The sequence below is a fragment of the Octopus bimaculoides genome, chromosome 13, assembly GCF_046866305.1.
Source record: "Octopus bimaculoides isolate indiv1 chromosome 13, ASM4686630v1, whole genome shotgun sequence".
Classification (NCBI taxonomy): domain Eukaryota; kingdom Metazoa; phylum Mollusca; class Cephalopoda; order Octopoda; family Octopodidae; genus Octopus; species Octopus bimaculoides.
Window position 1 is genome coordinate 29,251,310 of NC_142940.1, and position 25,249 is coordinate 29,276,558.

At 36.6% G+C, this 25,249-nt stretch overlaps 1 protein-coding gene across 5 annotated transcripts in view; it reads right to left on the reverse strand.

The window, feature by feature from the left end:
• The window catches only part of LOC106880368 (rho GTPase-activating protein 7), a 601,077-nt gene that overhangs the window by 147,875 nt on the left and 427,953 nt on the right, over positions 1 to 25,249 (reverse strand). For all 5 annotated transcript variants that reach the window (XR_016244003.1, XM_089361608.1, XM_089361606.1 and 2 more), the window contains exons 8-9: positions 14,235 to 14,505; positions 8,237 to 8,658 (exon numbers count right to left, since the gene is read on the reverse strand). Coding sequence is in view for 4 of the 5 variants with exons in the window: in XM_089361608.1 (XP_089217734.1) it covers positions 8,237 to 8,658; positions 14,235 to 14,505 (693 nt within the window). In the remaining variant the exon portion in view is untranslated. The remainder of the gene's footprint in view (positions 1 to 8,236; positions 8,659 to 14,234; positions 14,506 to 25,249) is intronic.

The window sequence follows — 25,249 nt, forward strand, 5'->3', positions numbered from 1 at the left end:
ACTGGCAGGGTCACCAAGTAACTTGCATGACAAAGATTTTTTGAGAGAAAATGTGGCATCGGAGGTGATCATGCACCAGATGATGAAAGGTTAGAGTGAGACAGAAACAGCTGTCTTGCTGTAGAGAAAATACATGGTTACCTAGTGGGAGAGGGGAGGAGAAAGAGAGAGAGAGAGGAGAGATCAAGATTGAGGTCAGTAATGAGTGTGTTGCTGTAAAGGAGATACACAGTTAACCAGTCTGAAGGATAGAGCAAGAAGAAGAGAGAGAGTGGAAGAGAGCAAGAGAAAAAGGGAGGGTGGAAGAGAGCAAGAGTGCAGGAAAGAAATGATGGTGAAGTGCCATGGTATACTCACAAGGAACAGGGATCGGAATATAAATGGGATGGTAGAAAAGAGCAAAGTGGAAGGGCATGCCCTCAAGATACAGGGTCAAAATATAAATAGTATGGTATTGCCAAAGTACATGAGAAAAGAGTAGAGATTGGACATGAATGCAAAAAGTGGGGGTGGGGGACAACAGGATGACAATGATACAGTGAGCAGGGCAGTGAGGACAGGATTAGGGAGCAAGAGATAAGCATAAGCATAGTGCATGAAAAGAGGAAATCTGAGGAAGAGAAGAGATATAGTTTGGTTTGTTGGTGCAGATTTTTTGGAGAAGTGGACAGGTGAAGTTGTCATCATCATTATCTTTATTTTAATATCCACTTTCCTATGTTCACATGGGATAGACAGAATTTGTTGAGGCGGGTTTTCTATGGTCAGGTGCCCTTCCTGTTTCAAAGTAAGGTAATATTCCTTGACAACAAGATAAGTTTTCACAGAATATTGAAAAGAAGGATACTACTTGCTTATAAATATTATGTGATGTCAAGGCAAGGAGATACTAACAAACACACATACATACATCTATATCAGGCTGAGTAAAAAGTAAGCAACGTTTTGAAACATGAAATTCATCACAATATATTTCAACAATGTAGAAATTTTATTCATCAAAGTAAGTACCATTACAATCAACACATTTTTGTCAATGAGTTACAGGTTTGTTTATTCTAGTAACATAAAAACCGGAAGTTCTGGAACTGACAAACTCTTTCAATGCATTTTCAGCATTGGTTTGATTTTTGAACACCTTCTCTCGCAAGAAACCATGAAGGTGCTTGAAAATGTGGTAGTCGGTAGGAGAATGGTCTGGAGAATAAGCTGGGAGGGAGAAAATCTTTGTAGCCAAGTTACCTCAACTTCTGGAGCATCATTAGTAAAACGTGTCATCGAGTATTATCATGAAGAAGGATTGGCCCTCTTCTGTTGACCAGTGTGGGATGGAAGAGTAGCAGATTTTTGTTCACTTTGGCAATTTCATGGCAATATGTTTCTGCAGTAATGGTTTTTTGGGGTTTTAAGAAGTTATAGTGGAAGAGTCTAGCAGTACACCACCAAACAGTAACCATAAACTTCTTTCTTAAGAATTCGGGTTTAGGGAAGGTTTTCAGTGCTTCATTTTGGTCCAACCACTACAAAGAACATTTTGTATTATTGTACAGAATCCACTTTTCATCACAAGTTACAATACAGCTGAGAAATGGATTGGTCTGGTTACATAGAAGAAACAACAAGCAAATTTCATATCTGCGCATTTTCTGATTAACATTCAAATTGTGTGGTGCCCATTTGTTGAGCTTTTTTGATTTTCTGATTGCATGCAAATGGTTGCAGGCAGTTTTCTGGCTAACCTGAAGTTCCTTTGCCAGTTCTAAAGTGGTTTTACGCGGATCTTTTTCAATGGTGGTCTTTAATTGACCGCCATCGATGACAGATAGGCGTCCACTATACTCACAGTCTTCAAGTCTCATGTCTCCACTGTGAAATCCTTTATACCATTTTTGAGCTGACCACTCATTGGTCATTTCCTCTCCAAATGTTTTGTTGGTATTACAAGCAGTTTCAGCTGCTTTACATACTTTTTTGAAGTTGAATAACAAAATTGCTTGAATATCGCACTTTGACAGTTCCATTTCAGATGGTTGTAACAACAGTGAAAAAAATATCAATGTTAATTTATTTATGCATTTGGGCAAGTCTTTGTTTGTATTATCAGACAATTGCAAAAAAATGTTTTAAAAAAATTAAAAACTTAAAAAATCTGGTACAAATTCTTCATGGTTCAAAACGTTGCTTACTTTTTACTCAACCTGATATATTATGGGCTTTCAATTTCTGTGTGTTAAATCCACCTATAATAGGCTTTGGTTAGCCAAGAGCTATAATAGAAGACACTTGCTCAAGGCAGTCAGACAGAATCCCAAACTGTACAGATGGGATGTAAACCACATAGCAATGCCAAGGCAAATGATAATTAGGTGTAGTGTAGGTAAGCCAGAGAATTAGTTGCATAGGAAGCAGGGATTAAGGAAAATAGAAGGAAAGTATGTATTTGTAAGATGTGGTTTGGTAGAATGGTATGGTGAGATAGATGAGGTGATATCAAAAAGTTTCTGGACTAGCTCTGTAGCTCTGTGTGAACATTGTTGCATCTGCAGTGAGAGCTAACAGTGACCTTCATGAGGCAGTGTGCTGAGTGACATCTCTGTGTTTACTTCGCAAGATGTGAAATTTGTGTTTTTGTGATTACATGTACGCTGTAGTCTGCAATTTTGTCATGGACAGGAAGTTCGAACAAAGAACCAACATGAAATTTTGCATTAAATTTGGGAAGTCTGCTACAGAGACACTAAGCATGCTTCAGCAAGCTTGCAGCAATGTTCTGAGTGGTATGGGCGCTTCAAAAGTGGAAGAATGTCTGTGGAAGACAATGAGCTATCTAGGTGACCCACCATGATTGTCACCCCTGGAAATGTGGAGAAAATTCATCATGTGCATGAAGATCATGAGAGTACAATCAATGACATTGCTGATGTTGTTAGTCTGTCGTATAGGGTCTGTGCAGGCAATCCCAACATCTGAACTGAACATGCAGTGTGTCTCTGCCAAGTTAGTCCTCTGCCTGCTGACCATTGAGCAGAAAGAGCATCGCATTGAAGTTTGTCAAGATCTCTGTTAGCGTACTGCTGATGAACCATCCTTCATGTCGAGGATCATTACTGGTGACAAGAGTTGGTTCTCGGGTATGACCCTAAGATGAAGCAGCAGTCGTCATAATGGAAGAGCCCTTTATCTCCATGACTGAAGAAGGCACAACAGAGCCACAACTCAATCAAGAGCATGCTCATTGTTTATTTCAACATCTGTGGTATTGTGCATTGAGAATTCATCTCCCAGGGCCAGCCTGTCAAGCAAGAGTTCTACTGCAAAGTTTTAAAGCATTTAAAGGAGGACATTTGGTGAAAGTGACCGGATCTGTGGAGCGCAAGGAATTGGATTCTTCATGACGACAATGCACCCACTGACTGAGCTCTCCTCACTCATGAGTTTCTTGCCAGAAGGAACATGGTGTTGCTACCACACCTAACCAATTTGCCAGATTTAGTACCAACAGACTTCCATCTCTTCCCCGAGATGAAAAGGCAGCTGAAAGTCACCATTTTAACACCATTGTCACGATTCAGAGTGAATTGTAGAAAATCCTCAACTTGCTTACAGAAAACGACTTCGAGACCAGATTCCAAAAGTTGCAGAAATATTGGGACCAATGTATTGCTGTGCAAGGTGACTATTTCAAAGGAGATGATGTTAAAACTTAGTAAATAAGTTATTTTTTATTAAACATATTAAAGGAACAGACTATTTTACACCTTAAGTAGTATAAAAAAATCTCAATTAGGTCAGGATGTATTCATATTACTGACCGTTCTTCATGGGGATAATATGATACATTATAAGATAAATGGGCAAACTTAAAAGGAACTGAAAGAAAGAGGAACTATTTATCGCTTCAATTTGGGTATTCAGACTGGTCCATAGCAAAAAATTGACGTTAGTTAGATTTTAACAAATTTACACTAAAACTCACAATCATGTTTTTTTGTTTTTTTTCTATGAATTAAGACAAAATATGGTTAGAATTTCAACTTACTTTATTCATCTCAAGACTTGACTTCTAATATTCAAAAAAGTATAAAACTTTTTTCCTATAGACTAGTCTGATTACCCAGATTGAAATGATATTTACTTCCTCTTTCTTTCAATTCCTTTTAAATCTGTCCATTTATCTTATATTGTATGATATTAACCTCATTAAGAGTCATCAGTGGTGTGAATGTATGTTGGCCTAATTAAGATTTTTACTTCTGCTAAGTATATAAAAGAATCTTTTCCCTTAATGTCTAAAAAAGGTAATTCTAAATTTAAGTGATATCAGAACTATGGTCATATTGTATTTCAATGCAAACTCTGCTGTCTGGTACCCTGAGGTTTTATGGGCCATCATCTAGAATATAATTTAAGAACTATCTAATAATTGAATCCTCAGTTTGCTTCACTACTTTCATGTGTAAAACCTTGAACAAAGCTGCAATGTTTTAGATGAGGGCATTTAGTCAATGCCCTCATCTAAAATATTTCCTACTACAAGCTTGGAATTTACCATTCATTGAATAGGCCTGCCACAGCTTCTTTGAATATCAACACAACTTGAGCTGATGTAAGGGGGATAATACCATCCCACCTGTGGTACTACCACATGGACAGATGTATTTTGTTTACAAACTAGCTGACCGTTTCATATTTCTTCCTTCATTGTAGAGAGGTTATGCGCCTTCAGCCATTTGAGTCTGGTGAGTCAACTATACAGCTAAGTGCTTTACAGCTGCAAAACCAATAGTCATTCTATATTACTGCTCTAATATTTTAGAGTGTGCTTCTTTTTTGGATCTATGAACTACTGATTATATGGTGGTTGTCTACTCCTTATGCAGAGTCTGACCATCTCTTGTAATTACACCTCAGATACATCATGGGGTCTAATGTGGCCTTTTAAACTAGACAATGTATTGAAAAGACACCCACATAGATTGCATATCTGATTTGGACTACCAAGAGCTGCAGTTAAGATCTGATCTTGAGGCCTCTGTATGATTTGAAGACCTTATGGCATACATGGCATTGAAAGGTGTTCAAACATGTGAACAAAAACATGACAGTGGAGACATACAAGGAAACCGAATGAAAACAAACCAGAACAAGAGGAAAATAGTGAACGCTGTGAGAAATATTTTTTTGAAAAGAGAAAAATAAAAGGGAGAGAGAAAAAAATGCATCTGTTCTTTTGAACATCCGTGCAAGAAAAGAAAGCTGGACGATGGTCATGTGTGAGCAACAAGAGAGAGAGAGAAAGGGAGAGAAAAAGGGAATTAGAGAAGGATGAAGGAAGAAAACAGTATAGAATAGAGAGTTGCATCAAAACGGTGAAGATAAACTTACTTGGAAATGGAGGCATTGCGTTCAATTAAATAATAGTAAATAATATAATATGTATGTGTGTGTGTGTGTATATATACATGCATATATGGGTACAGGACATCACCAACAGTGCAAATAACATGAAATACATAAACAAATTAGTTAAATATGTAATCAACGAGAAGTAAAAGGGAGAACAGGACAAGTAAACACAGAGAAAGGATCCCTTTATCAGTTGTTGGCTGTCTATCTACTCCTCATTTCAAGCATTCAATGACAATATGAATCTCCAAAGACAGTTGCTCACATAAATTCTAAAATAAAATTTAGGATTTATAGCGGGTCAAAGTTAGGAACAAAAACATGATAGTTTTTTTTCTCTCTCTCTTCTATCCTTTGTCTTTTCAAAACAATGTTTCTCGCAGTGGTCACTATTTTCCTTTTGTTCCGGTCTAACAACCCTCCATGTTTGTTTTCTTTTGGTTTCCTTGTATATCTCCACTGTTATGTTTTTGTTCCCATCTTTAACTCTCCATAAATCCTAAATTTTATCTTAGAACTTATGGGAGCAACTGTCTTTGAAGACTAATATTGTCGTTGAATGCTTGAAATGAGGAATAGATAGACAACTGACAACTGATGAAGGGTCCTTTCTCCGAGTTTACTTGTCCTGTCTTCCATTTTTTTTCTCATTATTTACGTATTTAACTCCTTTGTTTACATATTTCATGACAGAAGTAAATACACACCCCATAAACATTGTTTTATGTTTATTCTAACTTGTAAATGTTTATATTTTTTATTAATTGACACTTTTATGTTTCAGGTTCTATATGTCACTGTTTAATCATGCCATGTAGAAAAGAAGCCTTGGAACTGTCTGAATTTGAAAGAGGCCATATTGTGGGTCATATTGAAGGTGGATATAGTCAGTGTAAAATTGCAGACAACCTTGGGACCCCGCTTTCTACAGTTAATAGAGTGATTGTGCAATTCACCAGAGAGGGGAAGGAGTCCACATCACCTCACCCAGATCCACCAAGGCCCTCTGACAGGACCCTTCTCTTTGTTAAGAGAAGTGTGAAGGACAAACTTGCAATGAAGATGCATGGGTGGGATGGTTGACAGGAGCTGGCCAGGTAGAAGACTAACACAGGCTACTGTATCTGTTTTGGCAGGGTTTTTACAGCTGGATGCCTTTCCTAACACCAACCACTCTGCAAAATGAACTCAGTGCTTTTTATGTGGCACTAGCACAGGCGGTGAGGTCAGTTTTGGCATGATATTTACAGCTAGATGCTTTTTACATGGTACCAACACTGGAATAGTCACCAAGTAACTTGCAAGACAAGGAATTTTGAAAGAGGAAGGGATCTTGTGTCAGATGATGAACGGTTAGAGTGTGACAGTGAAATGAAGAGGTAGAAACAGGAGTCTTGCTATAGAGGAGGTACAAGAAAGAGGATAGAAACAGGTCTATTGATGTAAAGGTTACCTAGCCAGAGAGAAAAGCAAGAGAAGGAAAGAGAGACAGCGGTCAAGAATGATGGCAGAAACAGGTGTGCTGCTGTAGAGGAGATACATGGCTACCCAGCTAGAGGGAAGAGCAAGGGAAAGAGAGAGAGAGTGTGTGTGGGAAACAGCAAAAGTGCAAGAGAGAGCAGGAGAGAGATGGTGGTGAAGTGCCAAATATTGCCAAGAAAGCACGAGTAGGGAATGAGGATTGCAGTGACTGGTGAAAACCTGAGTATAAAGAAGGAGTGGGTGAACGCAGCAATACAGTGAGCAGGGCAATGAGGATAGGGAAGGGGAGTGGGAGATAATCACAATGTATGAAGAGGGAATGTGACAAAGAGATACTTGCAGTTTAGAAGAGATGTAGTTTGGTTTCTTGGGGTAGAGTGTGTGAAAAGTTTATTGTTACATGTGGGTGGGACACAGCTCTTATAGCACTCAGTTTTGCTGACATGAGTAGGTCTTCTATAGAACCTCATGTCGCCTAACATCCAGGTCCATTGTCATTTCCTCTTTGAGCCCTAACTTTCTGATATTGGTTCTCACCACTTCATTCCATGTCTTCCTGGGTTTCCCTCTTTCACAAATACCATCCACTTTCAGTGACAGGCACATCAGTATACAGCTGTCTTTACTCATACGCATTACATGTGTATATATGTGTGTGTGCGTATATATATATATATATATATATATATGAAGGTAGTGCATCAAACTGCCTAAGTCATGATGGCTAAAAGAAACTAATAAATGTATCACTCTGCTAACTGTGGAAACATCACAGTAAACAACTCAAGTTGTATTCACATATCTTGCGATCTGATCCCACTAGACATTTGAGACCTGACTCAAGGATTATTGTTATGTATAGTGCAGCAGCCCTTTAGTACAAACACTTGAATCTTAAAGGGGAATTGATCTCAGATCTTGGATCCAAGAGAGAACTTGTAATAAATTGTATGCATTTATGAATGGCAAACCATTTTCATGTGCTTTGGATTTCTAAATTATAGGATGGAACTGAATTATGCTTTGATAGAAATTCCTTGTTTAAGAGAAAAAATCCAGCATATTCTATCTCCTTTTGTCTCAAGTCAATGACAGAACACTTTGGGGTCACTTGATTTTCTTGAAATAGCTTGTGGTCACATCTAAAAAATCTCCCTTACATTCCAGCTTGCTATCTTACAAAAATATGTGGATAATATAGTCCTCTTTCCACAGTGTCTGGGTAAAAAATAGGATATTCATGATTGGAATATTTATGATCATGGGTCTCCTTGATCAGGTTTCACCTGAGGCTAAAAAGTAACAATAAACTAAACAATTCCTGAAAGATAGAAAAACAGATTATTACCGGTATTAAGTTCAATTTGCTCTCGGATGTTCTGTATTCTTGATTTAACACCAGATCTACGGAAAATTCCATCAGCATCTTTTGCAGTACTCCTAAGATATTTCATGGCATACAATATACACTGGGGAACTGGCTGGCCAGATCTGCGCAGTGTTTCAATTAGAGGAACCCCAAAAACTTTCTTGTCTTTGTAGTCAGGTTCTTTGACTTTTTTGATGAAACGTGATACTGTCCAATTCCATCCAGACCGGTTTGCTGGTGAGAATTTCTCCATGAGGGTTGTTATTGTTAACATGCACACACTTTGAAGTTTATGGATTTGTCTTACAGACAGTGTACAAATCTGTGTGGAATTACTGCTGAAACTTGGTCGGTGGCTTTTCTGGAAGCTATACCAGCGAATTCTGTTATGTTTCTTTAAACTGAAATTAAAACAAAGACAAAGAATTAAATGTTTTAGTATTATTACAAAATGGTTATAGAGATGAAAATTATATGGTGGATGTAGTTGAAAAGAAACAGAGACTTTCCTCCTCAGTTAAGTTCTCATCAATTTTTCAACTTTCACATAAATGTGAGCTCAGAAAGGGTAGAGCTACCTCTTAGCAAATTTGTTGTAAAGTGTGTGAGAGTAGCAAATATGGCCTGGTGAATGAGCCTACACTTAACATACATGTAAACTGGAAAATAACAGGTGATAACAACTGCCTTTGGTGGTTAAGGCAATCTTGGATTTGCAGTTTTTGATATTATATTTTTACGTGATGCAATGTATACTTTTACTGTGCTGTTCTCTGTCATTTGTAGTTCAACATTTTTGGATTCTTATGGCTAATAAGGAAATTTTTATCATTATCAACCACAAAATATGAAAATGATCTCAGTTGCAAAATAAGTGAAAATACAAGGATAATATCAGAAGTAGCCTAAAAGCGTGGCTGTGTGGTAAGAAGTTTGCTTCCCAACCACATGTTCCATGGTTCCATGTTCACTCCCACTGCATGGTACCTTGGTCATATGTGTTCTGCTACAGCTTCAGGCTGAGCAATGCTTTGAGTAGATCTGGTAGGTGGAAACTGAAAGAAGCCTGTCATACACCTGCAATTGTTCCCCAGGTTCCAAGCAGAAGAAACATGCCATCATTGAATTCTTGATGTAGGAAGAGTGCAGACTGTCTGACACTCACATAAAGCAACGTGCATCAATAGATAAAGTTTAACTCTTTAGGATTCACAGTATTCTGTCAAAATTAATGCTTATTTATTCACATTGTTTTGAATTAAACATTCATTAATTTGGGTTTTGAGATTTTGATGAAGTAACTGTTAATTTTTAGAATGATAATGTAGGGTTGATGCAAGAGGCCAGTTCTAGCCAATTTGAACATAAAAAAGTAGAATATTTTGGCTGGATATGGCTGGTTTAAATGTGAAAGAGTTAAAGAAGAAACTTGCATTGAAGACAAACCACATAGTGGGAAACCAGAAACTGTGGCCATTGACATGATTCACTACCTTTCTCTCCTTCAAATAAGGTGTCAATTGCCAAAGTAGCCACTTTGCACACACTTTCTGACAGTCAAACTTTTCAGCCATCTTCTAAAATGCGTTGTCACCTCTGTCCAGTTGTTAAGTAAACTCATGGATTATGACAATGCATTTTAGAAGATGGCAGAAAACTTTGTTTAGCAGTTAACACCCAATTTGAAGGAAAGGTGGAAATTTGCTCTGATCTGCTGGAAGCATTTGAAATGAATAAAAACATTCTTTCCCAATCTAGTGATTGGGGATGAAAAACAGGCATATCTTTATAATCCAGGTGAATAAGTATGATACCATTCCATGAACTGAGTCTTTGTTCATCATCATCATATAATGTCTGTTTTCCATGCTGGCATGGGTTGGACAGTTTGCCAGTCCCCAGTCAAACCGTCCAACTCATGCCAGCAAGGAAAATGGACATTAAACAATGATAATGATGATGATGATGATGGACAATGGCTCAGTTCATGGAATGATATCATACTTATTCACCAAAGCCTAAAAGAGCCAGAATTTGACACAGAAAACCATGACAACTGTTTGGGATATAAGAAGGGCATCAGTTACCTTGATTTTATGGAATATGAATGTACTATGAACTATGAGCAGTACCTTGAGGTACTCAGAAAGATTACAGAAGCCATTAAGATGAAGTGACTGGACAAGAATCTAAAAATGATTCCCATTCACCATGACAATGCACAACCACACACATCTTTAGCAACAAATCAGGCAATCAGCAAATTGGGTTGTTCAGTGCCCCCAACTCCACCCCATCCATTGTATACCATGGATCTAGTGTCCTCCAACTTTCACCTGTTCAAATCAAAGAATTTAAAATACTATTGGAACTTACTCACAAGGTATTGGAATCTTGGATCTACAGGTGCAATATCCCTGCATATCTCACATTTATTTTCATTCCTCCACTTCACTCTCTATTTCATATCTTATCTAAATTAACTATTACTTAACTATTTTCTCACACTGTCTCCGATGAAGGGATATAATAAATATCCTGGAAACAGCTGTAAGGCCTATTTATAAATAGTCTAAAATCTTTCACAGCCTTGGTTTTTTTATCTCATTCTGAAAATTTTATATATATATATAAATATTACTATTATTATTATTATTATTATTATTATTATTGTTCAGTAGTTTTATTTTTATAACGTGCTTTCACTTCACTACCGAGCGCAGCTCTGTGCGCCTTGGGTATGTGCTGTGGTTTGCTGTGGTGCTCTTATGTTTACTGTATTGAAAGTGTTTTGCGTAGAATGTGTGCAGTACCCAGTAGTGCAATTTTCTGTATGTTATATATATTTGTAAGTCCTGCTATTTTTGTTATGTATTTGTCTGAATATTTTTTTATTATACCTAAGGCACCTACTATGATAGGAATTGTTTCTGTTTTTAAATTCCACATTCGAGTTATCTCTATTTCCAGGTCTTTGTATTTTGAAAGTTTTTCCATTTCTTTTAGAGAAACGTTGTCATCTGCTGGTATTGATACATCAATTAGAAAGCATTTTTTTTCTTCATGATCTTTGACAACTATATCTGGTCTATTTGCCTTAATTTCTCTATCTGTGTGTATTGGCATATCCCAGAGTATGGTTGCTTTCTCGTTTTCTGTGACCTTTTCTGGCGTGTGTTTATACCATCTTTTTTCTGTTGTTATTCCATAGTGTTGGCATAGCTTCCAGTGTATATAGGTCCCAGCTCTGTCGTGTCTGTGAATATATTCCTTCTTAGCCAGGACTGGGCAGCCAGAGATAATATGATTTATTGTTTCTTGTCGATCTTCACATATTCTACAGTTACTTGTTATATTTCTTTTCATTATGTGTTTTTGGTAATTTCTGGTGGGGAGGCTCTGGTCTTGTGCAGCAATTAAAAATCCTTCAGTCTCTGCTTTGAGTCCTGAGCTTCTGAGCCATTGCTGGGATTTTTCTCTGTCTATTTCTTTCGCATTTAGTTTAGCCCAGTATTTACCATGTAGGGGCTTTTCTTGCCATCGTTTTATCATGGTCCATTGCTGTTCTAGTTTTAGTTTGGATTTCATTTGTTTTATAGCTTTTGTTGTTTCTTCTTCTTCTTCTTCTTCGTATTTGTTAGGTAGATTGATTTCTTGTTTGTATTTGTCAGCTTCCTTAAATACTGAAAACAGTTTTTTGTTTTGCTCGTGTTTTGTGGCTATTTGTATTAGTTTCCCTTGCTTCTGGAGTAGGTATTTTTGCAGTCCTATGGTGGTTATTTTATAATAGTTTTCTAGCTGTATAAGACCCCTGCCACCTTCTGTGCGTTGTATATGTAGCCTTTCTATGTCAGATTTTGGGTGGTGCATCCTATATCCTGTCATTATTTTTCTTGTTTTCCTGTCTATTTTACATATTATTATTATTATTATTATTATAAAGTATTTTCAATGGATCAGTTTTGAGCTTTATTTAAAGTTGATATATATATATATATATAAATATATATATAGAGATATTAATATTTCTAAGTCTCTCTAAAGGAGACTATGGCAGCGGTACTGGAAATTAATAGTTATTGCCAAGCCAACATGGCAGTCCCAAAATTAGGACGAATGCTGCCGTGGATTAGCTCCAAGAGGCCATTGCCTCTAGCTAGCTATGTGACACATAAACCTGTGTCCTTTATAACCTTTGAACAGGGGAGGTCAGCAGCTGGTTTGGCAAGTGTCTTCTACTATAGCCTCGGCCCAACCAAAGCCTTGTGAGTGGATTTGGTAGACGGAAACTGAAAGAAGCCTGTCGTATATGTGTATATATATGTATATGTATGTGTGTGTATATGTTTGTGTGTCTGTGTTTGTTCCCCCAACATCGCTTGACAACCAATGGTGGTGTGTTTACGTCCCCGTAACTTAGCGGTTCGGTAAAAGAGACCGATAGAATAAGTACTAGGCTTACAAAGAATAAGTCCTGGGGTCGATTTTCTCGATTAAAGGTAGTGCTCCAGCATGGCTGCAGTCAAATGACTGAAATAAGTAAATGAGTAAAAGAGTATATATATATATATATATATATATATATATATATATATATATATATATATATACTTGTTGCTGAACCGCTAAGTTACGGGGACATAAACTCACCAGCATCGGTTGTCAAGCGATAGTGGGGGGACAAACACAGACACAGAAACACACATACATTTATATATATACATATATACGACAGGCTTCTTTCAGTTTCCGTCTACCAAATCCACTCACAAGGTTTTGGTCGGCCCGAGGCTATAGTACAAGACACTTGCCCAAGGTGCCATGCAGTGGGACTGAACCCAGAACCATGTGGTTGGTAAGCAAGCTACTTACCACACAGCCACTACTGTGCCTATATATATATATATATATATATATATATATATATATATATATATATATATACATGCATACACATATAAGATAAATAATCAAAGACATTACTACCCCATCTTTTTAGGGGTATGTAGGACTATATGATCTAATATGTCCCTTCTTTAAGGTGACAGGATATGCTTTTAGGAAGCATTTAGGAAGATTTAGCCACAATTTTTGCCAGGCCAAATAGTAATGTGGAGGTTCTCTTGCTGGCTTGGCCCCCTTCATGTACTGTAAATTAAGATGAAGAATCTTCTTTTTACTATCTGTCTACTGGGGCACATTTTTCAAGTTTAAAGTGAAATGCTTAGAAGAAATCAGTGATGGGCCGAGTTGGCAAAAATGATAATAATTTTTGGTTATAGTGTTAGCCAGTTGAGAGAAAGGCAGAAAATAATCATCAAATTGGTGAATTGGCCTGAAAGTTTGCAAAAGAGTGAACTCCATTAAAGACATTCAAGGGCCAGGTAGTAATGCTAAACATGACAATGCATTAAATATGCCACTCAAGAACAGGAACAAAACCACCACTGCTTTTTCACTAGTTTCCATTTACTAATTTCACACACAAGTAAAAACAAGAAAGGTCTGTGTGTGTGTGTGTGAGAGGGGGATAGGGGAGAGAGAGGGGGTGGAGAGAGGGGGAGGGAGAGAGAGGGGAGGGCGAGAGGGGGAGGGAGGGCGAGAGGGAGGGAGGGAGGGAGGGAGGGGGAGGGGAGGGGGAGGGAGGGAGGGGAGGGAGGGAGAGAGGGAGAGAGAGAGAGAGCGTGTGTGTGTGTGTTGTACAAAATAACAGAAGTCTTTCATTAGATGACTTCTTCCTATAATATGAGCCCATTCTTGAAATAAAATTATCGTCTCTTCAAAGCATACAGCTTTTTCAACAATTTGTACATTTTATAGTTAATTCTATCTCAGTAATTTTATGCATGTAAATAAGATGGAATGCCCATTACTAGAACACTTATGATCATAAGCCTGTTGAATCAGAGTTGGTCTGAAAAAATTTACAATAAAAGACAAGGATGTCAGCAACAATAACAACAATTTTTTGACATACCTAGATGGCCTGGTCAATGAAGAACCAACTCCTGAATCAAGCCTTTCTCTGGATATGACAGGTTCGATCTCCACATCACTGTCACTTGAACTTGTCAACCCAGTATTCATAACTTTGGAACTTTCTTTAGCATCACTTTCTACAGTCAACACATTTGGTTTATCTTCTTGAAGTAGCTGCCTATCAATTTCTGCTTGTACATTTTCTACGGGGTCTTCAATATTGTCTAGGCTCTTCAAATCTTTTAATAGAGAGATTTCTGTTTCCAAATCTGTGTGATGAGAGAAATTGAGAGAGGAAAAAATACAAATAAAGGAAAACCAAAACAAAGCAAATGCAAAAATATATGAAGGAACCAATTTTGGTCATCTGAATAAATTTTATATGGAAAAATTCAATTGAAATACAAAGAAATATTACAAAACATAAAGAAGGGGAAAATTTCTATTAATTTTTTTTTTGTGTATTAATTAAATATCATTTTTACTCTTCCTTAGGAGGGTTATTTTTTATCAATAAAAAACACATATTGGTAATATTCTACTTCTTTTTATTACCATCAGTCAACTAGTTTTAACTAATAAACTAGTTGTTTTATCAGTCACTTAATCCCTTCATCAGTGTCCTTTAACCACAGTCTGTGACCTTATCAATGACATGTCCACATTTACTCTAGTTCTGTCACAAACTCAATTCTCCGTGTTTTCCCCCAGAGTTTCTGAATGTAAAATGCTTGCTCAGAGGGTTTATAAGAAGTGGAGGTATGACAGAGTTGCTACAATCACATGGATTATGAAAATTCAAATGGATAGACAAATGGAACAGTCACACCCAGATATTGTTCTCACCTATAGAAGAGTATTGCTCGCTTGTTTGATACTTGAGTGGTTGACAAAGAATGGAAGTTAATTATATCTAATATCATTAACTAAAATATGAACTTTAAAGAATTTGGAATTGCTGTAAACTAAGCATTATCCCAATTGTTATAGAAACATTAGAAACAGTTACAAGAAGTTTGATAGGTTAGGTGAAGATGTTAGATGCTGAGGTGAATTTTCTAACTCTACAAAAAAGCCAGTTTGCTTGGCATAGCAAGAATCATAGAGAAAGTGTCAGATACCTAAAGTTGCAGAAAGTAACTTGATATTTAGTAATTCAATAAGGGCAGACTGACACAGATATGGTAAGTGAATGAAAGGAATAATAATAGTAATACTAATAATGATAATGATGACAACGATGATGGTGGTTTCTTATTTAGGCACAAAGCCTGCAAATGAAAGGGTTCTTTGATGTCATTGATTCCAGTATTTAACTCATACTTTATTTTACTCATTCCCAAATGAATATAAAATGTAGAATGAAATACTGCAAGACAACTTTTTCTGATGCATTAATGGTTCTGCCAATCCACTAGTCTAATAATAATAATAATAATGATGGTAATAATAATAATAATAATAATAATAATAATAATAATAATGATAATAATAATAATAATGATATGTGGCATCTTAAAACGAGAATTGTTCCTGTTATTGTAGATGCCCTAGGTATGATAAAAAAGGGATGTTAGAAATATTTAGATAAGATCCCAGGAGAATCATGTCTCAGAGAATCCAAAAGATTGTACTGATGAGTACTGCCCACATCCTTAGAAAAACCCTATCCATTTAAATGGGTGTGTTGTATTACATGAAGATATTTTGCTACCCCCCCAGCTCTTATCCTTCACTCACCCCAGGACACTGGGTGTACCTCGGTAAATGATTATAACAAACATGCAGCTTAAAAGTAAAATAATAATAATAATAATAATAGCTCTGTACTGAATAACAACACAGATGTACTTTACCAGGCTCTCCATACACAAACAAATCAAAATTAATAACAATGGTGGAATGGGAAAAAGGAATCTGATGATGACTTGAAGGAAGTTGCCTTCTAACGAAAATAATCACAAAAATGAAATTTTACTGCTATACAAAGCAGTGTCTCCCATGCACGATGTCTCAGTGAAACATGTGCAAAAAACACATGCAAAATCAAGAATGGAAAGTTTGCAAACTATAAACTACTTATAAACAGTAAGTACGTAAATTAATTAATTACACATACACTCAAATGTCTATACAATCATGTATGCATATTAATACCCATTGGACTACACATACACCCCAATGTTTATACAACTATGTGAAATTTACAGGACACACATGCATGCATATGAAAGCATATGTCACAAATGGAGCAAAACAATAGCAAAACAATTTTCTTCGAACTAACAAAGACAGAGTGAACAATTCTTAAGTTTAAAACACTACAAAGAAACCATGCCTGAAGATAAATCTTTCAACAAAAAATATAAAGGCGAAAACAGGCCTGTTAGCCTTAAGAAGCTATGTTATGAGCAATGTCTTCATTCAGAGAACTCAGAGGCGTTGTTGTCTCAAAAAGTTAACACTAAACAGTCAGATCTGTCCTCTAATGTTAACGTCCAAATTTATCATGCCCCAATGATAACAAAGCAAAATATACACCGGGTCAGCTGTCACCCGGGTCAACAAGGGCCACACGTCCCAGTGAGGAATCAGACTGAGTGTGAAAAATCAGCTACTGGTTCAAATCTTCCCAAAACTCAGGAGCTGAAAGTACCCCACAACCAGAATATTCCAACAGATGGCTATCGATGCTCATCATCAAATAACCAAAAAATACAAAAAAATGAAAAATGGTCAAGGGAAGAAAATAAAGAAGTTCTTAAGGTCTTCTATCATGCCGTGTATTTCCCCACAAATAAATCTAACACTGAACAAAGCTACCTAAGCTGGAGAGAGAAGCACTGTGAAATAAGATCCTATATAGATAATAACAAGCTTGCCAATGTCAAAAGAAACATTATAAAAAAGAAATTACAAGCTGAATTAGAGAATAACCAAATTTAACAATCAGTAAGGGATAAAAGGAATGAAATCGCAGCTAAAGAAGATACTACTGACGAAATGATTACAGACCAACCCAAGTCTGATGAAAATGCAGTAATGATAGAAAGAGTCAATGTAACTGATAAGCAAAGTGAAATACTTTCTGAACCAGCCATAAATATCAAGGAAGATAAAAATCAAATAGATAAAGAAAATCATAGAGAGATTGACCCAACTGAACTAGATGATCTAAAAAATTAAATTATGATGAAATGGCTGAAAATTAAAGAAACCAGTATGAATGAACGAGACACTCTCCCAAAAATTCACAACTCTAACTATAACCTGAAAGTAATTTGGTAAAATTGGTATAATTTCAGCTAATGATGTTGATATTACAGATCTCAGTCACCTGTATTATGCATCTGCAAAGATCTCAATGATTCTATGTGGTGAAAAAATTAGAAAACAGCAACATTCTCACAAAGAGCCTCTTTGGCAACAGTGTATCCATTAACAAATTCAGTTACTTAAGGTTTAAAAAACCTTAAGTTTGACAAGAATATCAAATCAACAAAAATCTGAAAATTAAAGTAAAAGTGTATGAAACCATACTTGACATCGATACCACCATAGAAGCTATCAAGCAAAATATATCTGCTAAAGCTGCCTACATAGCAGTTTGAAAAGTACACTGGGTTCATCAAGGACAACAGCATGTTCAAAAATAACCCCAAAATTTTTTACAGGAAGATAAAGAAAATACCAGTTACAATAAAGTCTGTCCAATTAAAAGAAGTGCAGGAATTTTGGAATAAAATTTGAGTAGAAGAAAAATGCACAATGAAAAGCCCTTGATTGATGGAATATCTACTGACTTATACTCCTTAGAAGAGCAATAGTGGGAGGGTGTCAAGGTAGAGGATGTAAGATTTTCTGTCAGGAAATCAAGCAAATGGAAGTCTCCAAGAAAGGATAAAATTCCTAACTTCTGGTTGAATACCTTCCCAGAGAGTCATGAACTACTAACAAAACTTTACAACAATGTTTTGCAGCAACCTAGTATGAGTCCCTCTTGGTTAGTTAATGGTGTAACATTCTTACTTCCAAAAAATGAAGAAACAAATGAACCAAAAAATTATAGACCCATAACCTGCTTAACAACAATGTATAAAATACTAACATCTGTCTTGACTGAATAAACCTATAGTTTTTTAATAGAAAGTGGCATCTTCCCTTATGAGCAAAAAGGATGTAAACATGGGTCCTATGGTTGTAAAGATCAGCTACTCATCAATAAGATGAGCTTGGAAGATTGTCACAAACAACACAAGAACTTGTTCATAGCCTGGACAGACTATAAAAAAGCTTTTGATAGTCTACCACATAACTAGATTAAGAAATGTTTGGAAATTTATAAAATAGTACCTACTCTGCGAAACTTCTTATCTGTAAGTATGAGATTATGGAGAACTACACTTACTTTGAACAATGACAATGAATCTTTCAATGTCGAAGATGTAAGAATCTCATGTGGCATTTTCCAGGGTGACTCTCTATCACCACTCTTCTTTTGTCTAGCTTTAATACCTCTTTCAAAATTGCTTGATGATGTACAATATGGCTATAAAAGTTTTGATAGACATACAAACCATCTCTTTTACATGAATGATTTAAAGCTCTTTGTAAAAAATGACCAACAACTACAGGGCTTACTAGCAATTGTTTAATAGTTCAGTGATGACATTAGGATGCAATTTAGCCTCAATAAACGTGCAAAAGCTACCTTTATCAGAGGAAAAATGAAAGAAGCATCCAACGTCAGCCTTGACCAACAGAATATCATAAAGGAGTTAGAACCAGCAGAGAGCTACAAATACTTAGGGGTATTCGAAGATGATGGAATCAAACATTCAATGAATAGGGAAAAGATCAGAAAAGAATGTTATCACAGGGTAAGGGCAATACTCAAGACAGCTGAATGTAAGAAACAGGATCGAAGTGATTAATACTTTAGCCATATTGGTTGTGATTTACAGAGTCATTATCATTAACTGGTCAATTACCGAAATCTAATCTTGACGGAAAAATATGAAAATTGTTGACAATGCATAGAATGCACCACCCTAAGGCAGATCTAGAATGACTTTAACTGCCAAATAAAGAGGGAGGCTGTGGACTTTTACAACTGGAATTAACAATGAAGATTACCACAATTGGCCTAAACACCTACCTGAAAAAACCTGATGACTGGTTGTTAAAACTTGTCTTTATAGCATGAAAGCAAGAAAACATCATACTCAGTAACAAAACAGGCAAAGAAATATGTAAGTGAATTCCAAATGAAACAAATCCCGGAATTAGATGAACTGGAAACAAGCACAGAAAAAGCTAAGTGTAAGAAAACCCATGCTAAAACTGCTGTCTTAGATATTCTTACTGATAAGTGGCAAGAAAAACCTCTCAATGGCAAATACCCAAAGAGAGCTAATAATGCCAATGTTGATAAAGCCCTTACACATAAATGGTTAGTGTCTTCTGGCTTAAAATCAGAGACAGAAGGGTTTATCATAGCAGCCCAAGCCCAATGCCTACCTACAAAAAGCTACCAGACTAACATCTTAAAGAATGGCAGTAGCCCATCATGTCGTGTATGTAAACAACAAAATGGAACCACCAATCATGTTATCTTCAAGTGCATTCTTCTTGTGCATACAGAGTATCTCAACAGGTATGACAGAGCAGCAAAATATATTCACTGGGTAATTTGCAAAGACTTGGACCTGCCCCCTGATAAAAACTGGTGGGAACACAAACTACTGCCAGTGCTTGAAAATAACCACATTTTACTTCTTTGTAACTTCACCATTCAAACTGAGAGAAAGACGGGTGCAAATAGGCCAGACATTATTATTGATGGCTTTAGTCAAAACTCATGCCTCCCCATCGATATGACTGTCCCAATCGATATAAATGTATCAATCAAGGTCTACCAAAAACTGAGCAAATATAAAGATCTTAAAATACAAATTGGCAAAATGTGGAACCTCAAGACTAAAACAATACCTGTTGTCATAGGTACCCTAGGAATGAAAGCAAAAGGGACTGATTACCACATAGCTCAGATACCAGGAAATCCAAAAATGGAAGAAATTCAAAAAATAGTGCTCATGGGAACTGCCTATATCCTACATAAAATATTGTCTATGTAATTCCAAAAATATTTCAATCTGTAAATAGTGTCAAAATACTTTTAAATGTACATAACAGCAAACACCTTTTACTCTTATCTTAACATCAGACTATCATCTTATAATCAAATTAATTTTAAAACGAACTACTAATCTACTTATGTTTTGACAGATATTCTCTAGAACAATACTCTGTGCAAAACCAAATATAAGGCACCCTAGTCATAACACTCACTTGAACTTCTAACTTGTTGTCTCTTGAGGTCTCTGGGTGAGACTTGGAGTCAACAAATACAAAGCAAAAGATAAACATATAATAATAATAATAATAACAATATTAATAATAATAACCATTTCTACTAAAGGCACAAGGCCTGAAATTTGTGGGGAGGGGTATAGTGGATTACATCAACCCCAGTACTTGACTGGTACTTAATCTCTCAACCTCAAAATGATGAAAGGTAAAGTCAATGTTGGTAGAATTTGAACTGAGAATGGAGCGGCAGGTGAAATACTGCTAATGCCAGCTTGCTGCCTTAATAATAATAATAATAACAATAAATACTACTAACACTATAACTATTACTATTATGATAGCACAGGAATTTGAGGCCCAACTACCACACATACCACTACCCCCACCCCTGCTACTGTTTGTGTTGCAGCAACCACTACTGCTACTACACATAAAAACAATAATATCAGTGATATCAGTGATGATAATAATAATAATGAAAGGAAATGGGTGGAACCGCCTCCTCCTCATTATGAGCTGATTAATGATACATCTAGTGACGGTGTCACAATAAAAACACTGGTAATTGCGCAACCTGATAATTGCTACCTCATATGAGTGACAATGACAGAAACAAAATATTATGAATAACGGTGATAATGAAACTGAAGCCAATGATGGTGACAGTGTTACACCCAGTAGGCTCAGAGATTCTGGTCCGGCTCCAGTCTGCCCATATCCAGACAGCGTAGATGGAGCAAGCAAATTAATGCTGTGGTCATGTAGTGCTACGACCTGAGCAGCCCAGTAGATGAAAGTGGTGCTCAAATTAGGAGTTACCGACAAAGTATGTATGATCATTAGAGGATTTTTCAACTCACTGAACAGAGACTATATGATCAAGCTAGAGCAATAAGGAAAAATTGTTGGTTCATAGAAGTAAAGCTTGAAGCTATCAAAAGATGGGTCATGGAATATAGCAGCAGAGATAACAGTGAAAATACAGCTCTTACTAATAAGAGTAATCCCATAGCATAGGAAAGGAGTAGGGTAGTCTCCTTGATGAAAGACATATAGACGATCTAAAAGAAGACAGTAAGACTAATGGTGACATGGTAGATGAACAAAAGGCAATCTACAACAGAATAAAGGCAAGACTACAGGAGAACGATAGTGACATTATTTGCAACCTTAAAAAGGTTGATTGATGGAAATTGAACCAAGAAATGTTAAATGAAATTCTGAAATACATCAGAACAAGCAACATCACAGAAACAAATAATTTGATCAAGGCAGCAAGTATTGTTGTAGCAGAAAATGTGGGTGTTGATGTCAAGGAAAAGAAACATAATGGGAGTGACAAAAGAAATTATCCATGGTGGAAAAGAAGAATCTAGGCAGGGCTAGAGATGCTCTCGAAGGAAATCTCTGTGTTAGACCAAAAAGAGAAAGGGGAATTTCAAAGCGAACAAAAATACAGGGCGCTGAAAAGGAAGTATAATATTGAAAGAAAGGGCCTGAAAGTAGTAGTGGAAGAACTGAAACAATGCTCCGTTGCAAAGAAAACAAAGATCGTAAGGTATGACTGAAGAATGAAGGGTTACCACCAGACTAGGTTATTCAGAGTAGATCAGAAGAAATTCTATAAAGAAATAAATGGAGAGTGTACAGATAAAACGTTGATACCAGATAACATTGAAAGTCAAAGGTTTTGGAGTGACATCTGGAGCAAAAACAAGGAGCACAAGAAGGATGCTGAATGGTTGCAAGAACTGAAACAAACAGTAGTCTGTCCAAAACAGGCAGAACTAGTCATTTCAGTTAAGGAAGTGAAGGAAATCAGCAAAAAAATGAGCAACTGGAAGGCCCTGGGACCAGATGGAGTTCAAGGCTACTGGATCAAAAGATTTGGTGAATGTCATGCATGAATAGCTGCACAACTCAACACCTTCTTAAATGCTGACCAATTAACACCAGAATGGTTGACATTAGGTAGGACAGTGCTGTGCCTGAAAAACTTCGAAAAGGCAATACAGTAGACAATTAAAGGCTGATATCCTGTTTGCCACTTATGTGGAAGTTATTAACTGGAATACTTGCAGAGTCAATGTATGAACACCTGGAAAAAAATGGAGTCCTGCCACATGAGCAGAAGGGTTGCAAGCATAAGTGCAGAGGTAGCAAGGATCAACTCCTGATAGACAAAACTGTACTTAGAAATTGCAAGAGGAGGAAAAGTAACTTAGTCATGTCATGGATCGACTATCGTAAGGCGTACAATATGATCCCACATTCTTGGAATATGGAGTGTATGAACCTATTTGGTATTGCATCGAATGTTGAGCGATTGCTTGGAAAAGTATGGCGAATTGGAGGATGGACCTGACAGCATACAGAAGAAATTTAGGGACAGTAGAAATTAGGAGGGGTGTCTACCAAGGGGACTGCCTGTCCCCACTGATCTTTGTACTGTACTTGATACCACTAACACTGATTCTGAGGAAAGTAAAAGCTGAGTATGTATTCAAAAGCCGCCAACAAAAAGTCAAACATTTGTTATTCACGGATGTCCTCAAACTTTATGGTAAAGATGAAGCCCAAGTCAGTTCTCTCATTGATATGGTGTATACCTTCAGAGCTGATATCAGAATGAAGTTCAGACTGAGAAAGTGTAGCGTGTTAGTCTTGAAGAGAGGCAAAATCAAATGTATGGACGGGCTAATGATACCATCGGGGGAGGTTATGAAACAGATAGAAGAGACAGGCTATATGTAGTTGGAGATTTTGGAAATGGATAAATTGATGGAGAAAGAAATAACAGAAAAATTTAAGGTGGAGTACTTGCGCAGACTGAGACTGCTCCTTAAGTCGAAATTAAATGGACAGAATAAGATTGAAGCAACCAACACCTGGGCAGTTTCACTCCTTAGATATGGAGCAGGTGTAATCACATGGACAGTAGATGAACTAAACAGCTTAGACAGAAAGACAAGGAAGTTGCTAACTAGATATGGGTCACTCCACCCAAAAACGTGACACAGACAGACTGTATGTACCAAGAAAAAGAGAGGGAAGAGGACTTATTGGATGTGAACACAGCATTAGAGCAGAAGAAAACAACTTAGCATGGTATGTAAAAAATGCCACAGGACCGCTATTATTAAAAGTAAGAAGGTCAGGCTTGTGTAGGATAAAAGATTGCAAAGATAAAGCACTATACAACAAATTGAAAGCGAATGAAACTGAAAATAAGTGGGTAAAGAAAAGAATGCATGGTCAATTTCATAGGGATGTTGAAGATAAGACAGACAGAGAAAAAAGATGGCTGTGGATGACTAAAAGTGATTTAAAACCGGAAACAGAGGCTCTAATCTGTGCTGCCCAAGACCAAGCACTAAGAATAAACTACATAAAATACAGAATAGACAACACAGCAGAAAGTGATAAGTGCAGAATCTGTGGACAAAACGGTGAAACTGGATGGCATAATACCAGTCAATGTACGCCACCAACCCAGAAGGAATATAAGAGATGCCACGACAATATAGTCAGGCTTGTCCATTGGACACTCTACAACAAGTATGAACTTGACAGTGCAAAAAATTGGTATGACCACAAACCTGAAGGCATCGTCGAAAATAGAAATGCAAAAATCCTATGGGATTTTATGATTCAGTGTGACCATGAGATAGAGAATAGGAAGCCGGACATAGTCTTAATTGAGAAAGAAAACAAACTATGCTAGATCATAGATATAGAATGCCCAGCTGACAACAAGGTATGCAATGAGGAAGAAAGAAAAGTCAGGAGGTATGACAGGTTAGCTTGGGAAGTTAAGCAGTTGTGATCGATGAAAAAGGTAGCAGTAGTACCAATAATTGTCAGAGCCCTGAGAACAGTGAGCAAAAATCTCGAGAAATACGTGAAACAAATAGGAGCTGCAATAAGTGTGGTACACTTGCAAAAAACAGCACTGCTTAGAACCGCTTGAATACTCCGGAAGGTGCTCGAAAAATATGAGGTGTTACCTTAGTTCACTGATAGTGAACAGCTGACACTGTAGTACATCTCCAGTGTTAGAAGCTGTACAAAGGCAATAATAATATTGATGATATTTTAAAAACTGATTGACATAACTCCTCACAAAGATAAATAGACAATATGAAGAGTGTGCAATGCAATTGCAATAGTTATTTTATTGGTTTGAACAATATTTCAACAGCTTGCCTCTCTTGGTGAAGTTCAAAATGAAAAGTGACACACAAAATTTCATGTCAATTATTAGCATACAAAACTATATCATTACACCTAATATGAAATCAAATGGAACAGAAATTGAAGAAACTGAAAAGTAGTAGCCAAACAGAAAAGATCCTGGATCTGTTTCATCTAACTTCTTCTTTATGTTGGATGAAATAGAAAATAAACTGAAGCAGGTTAAATTCGTAGCTGTTCTTATAGATGAAACATTTGATGTATTGAACTATTCACAACTGTCAACTGTTTTATGTTATGTTACAAAAGATTGTGTTATTAACAAGCAATTTTTTGGTTTTCATGATCTTAATGCAAATTGTTCAGTAAATGCTTAATCTAAACTGTTTTTAAATGCATTGAAATTTGGAATTGTGAAAAATTAATTGCACAAACCTATTACGATAC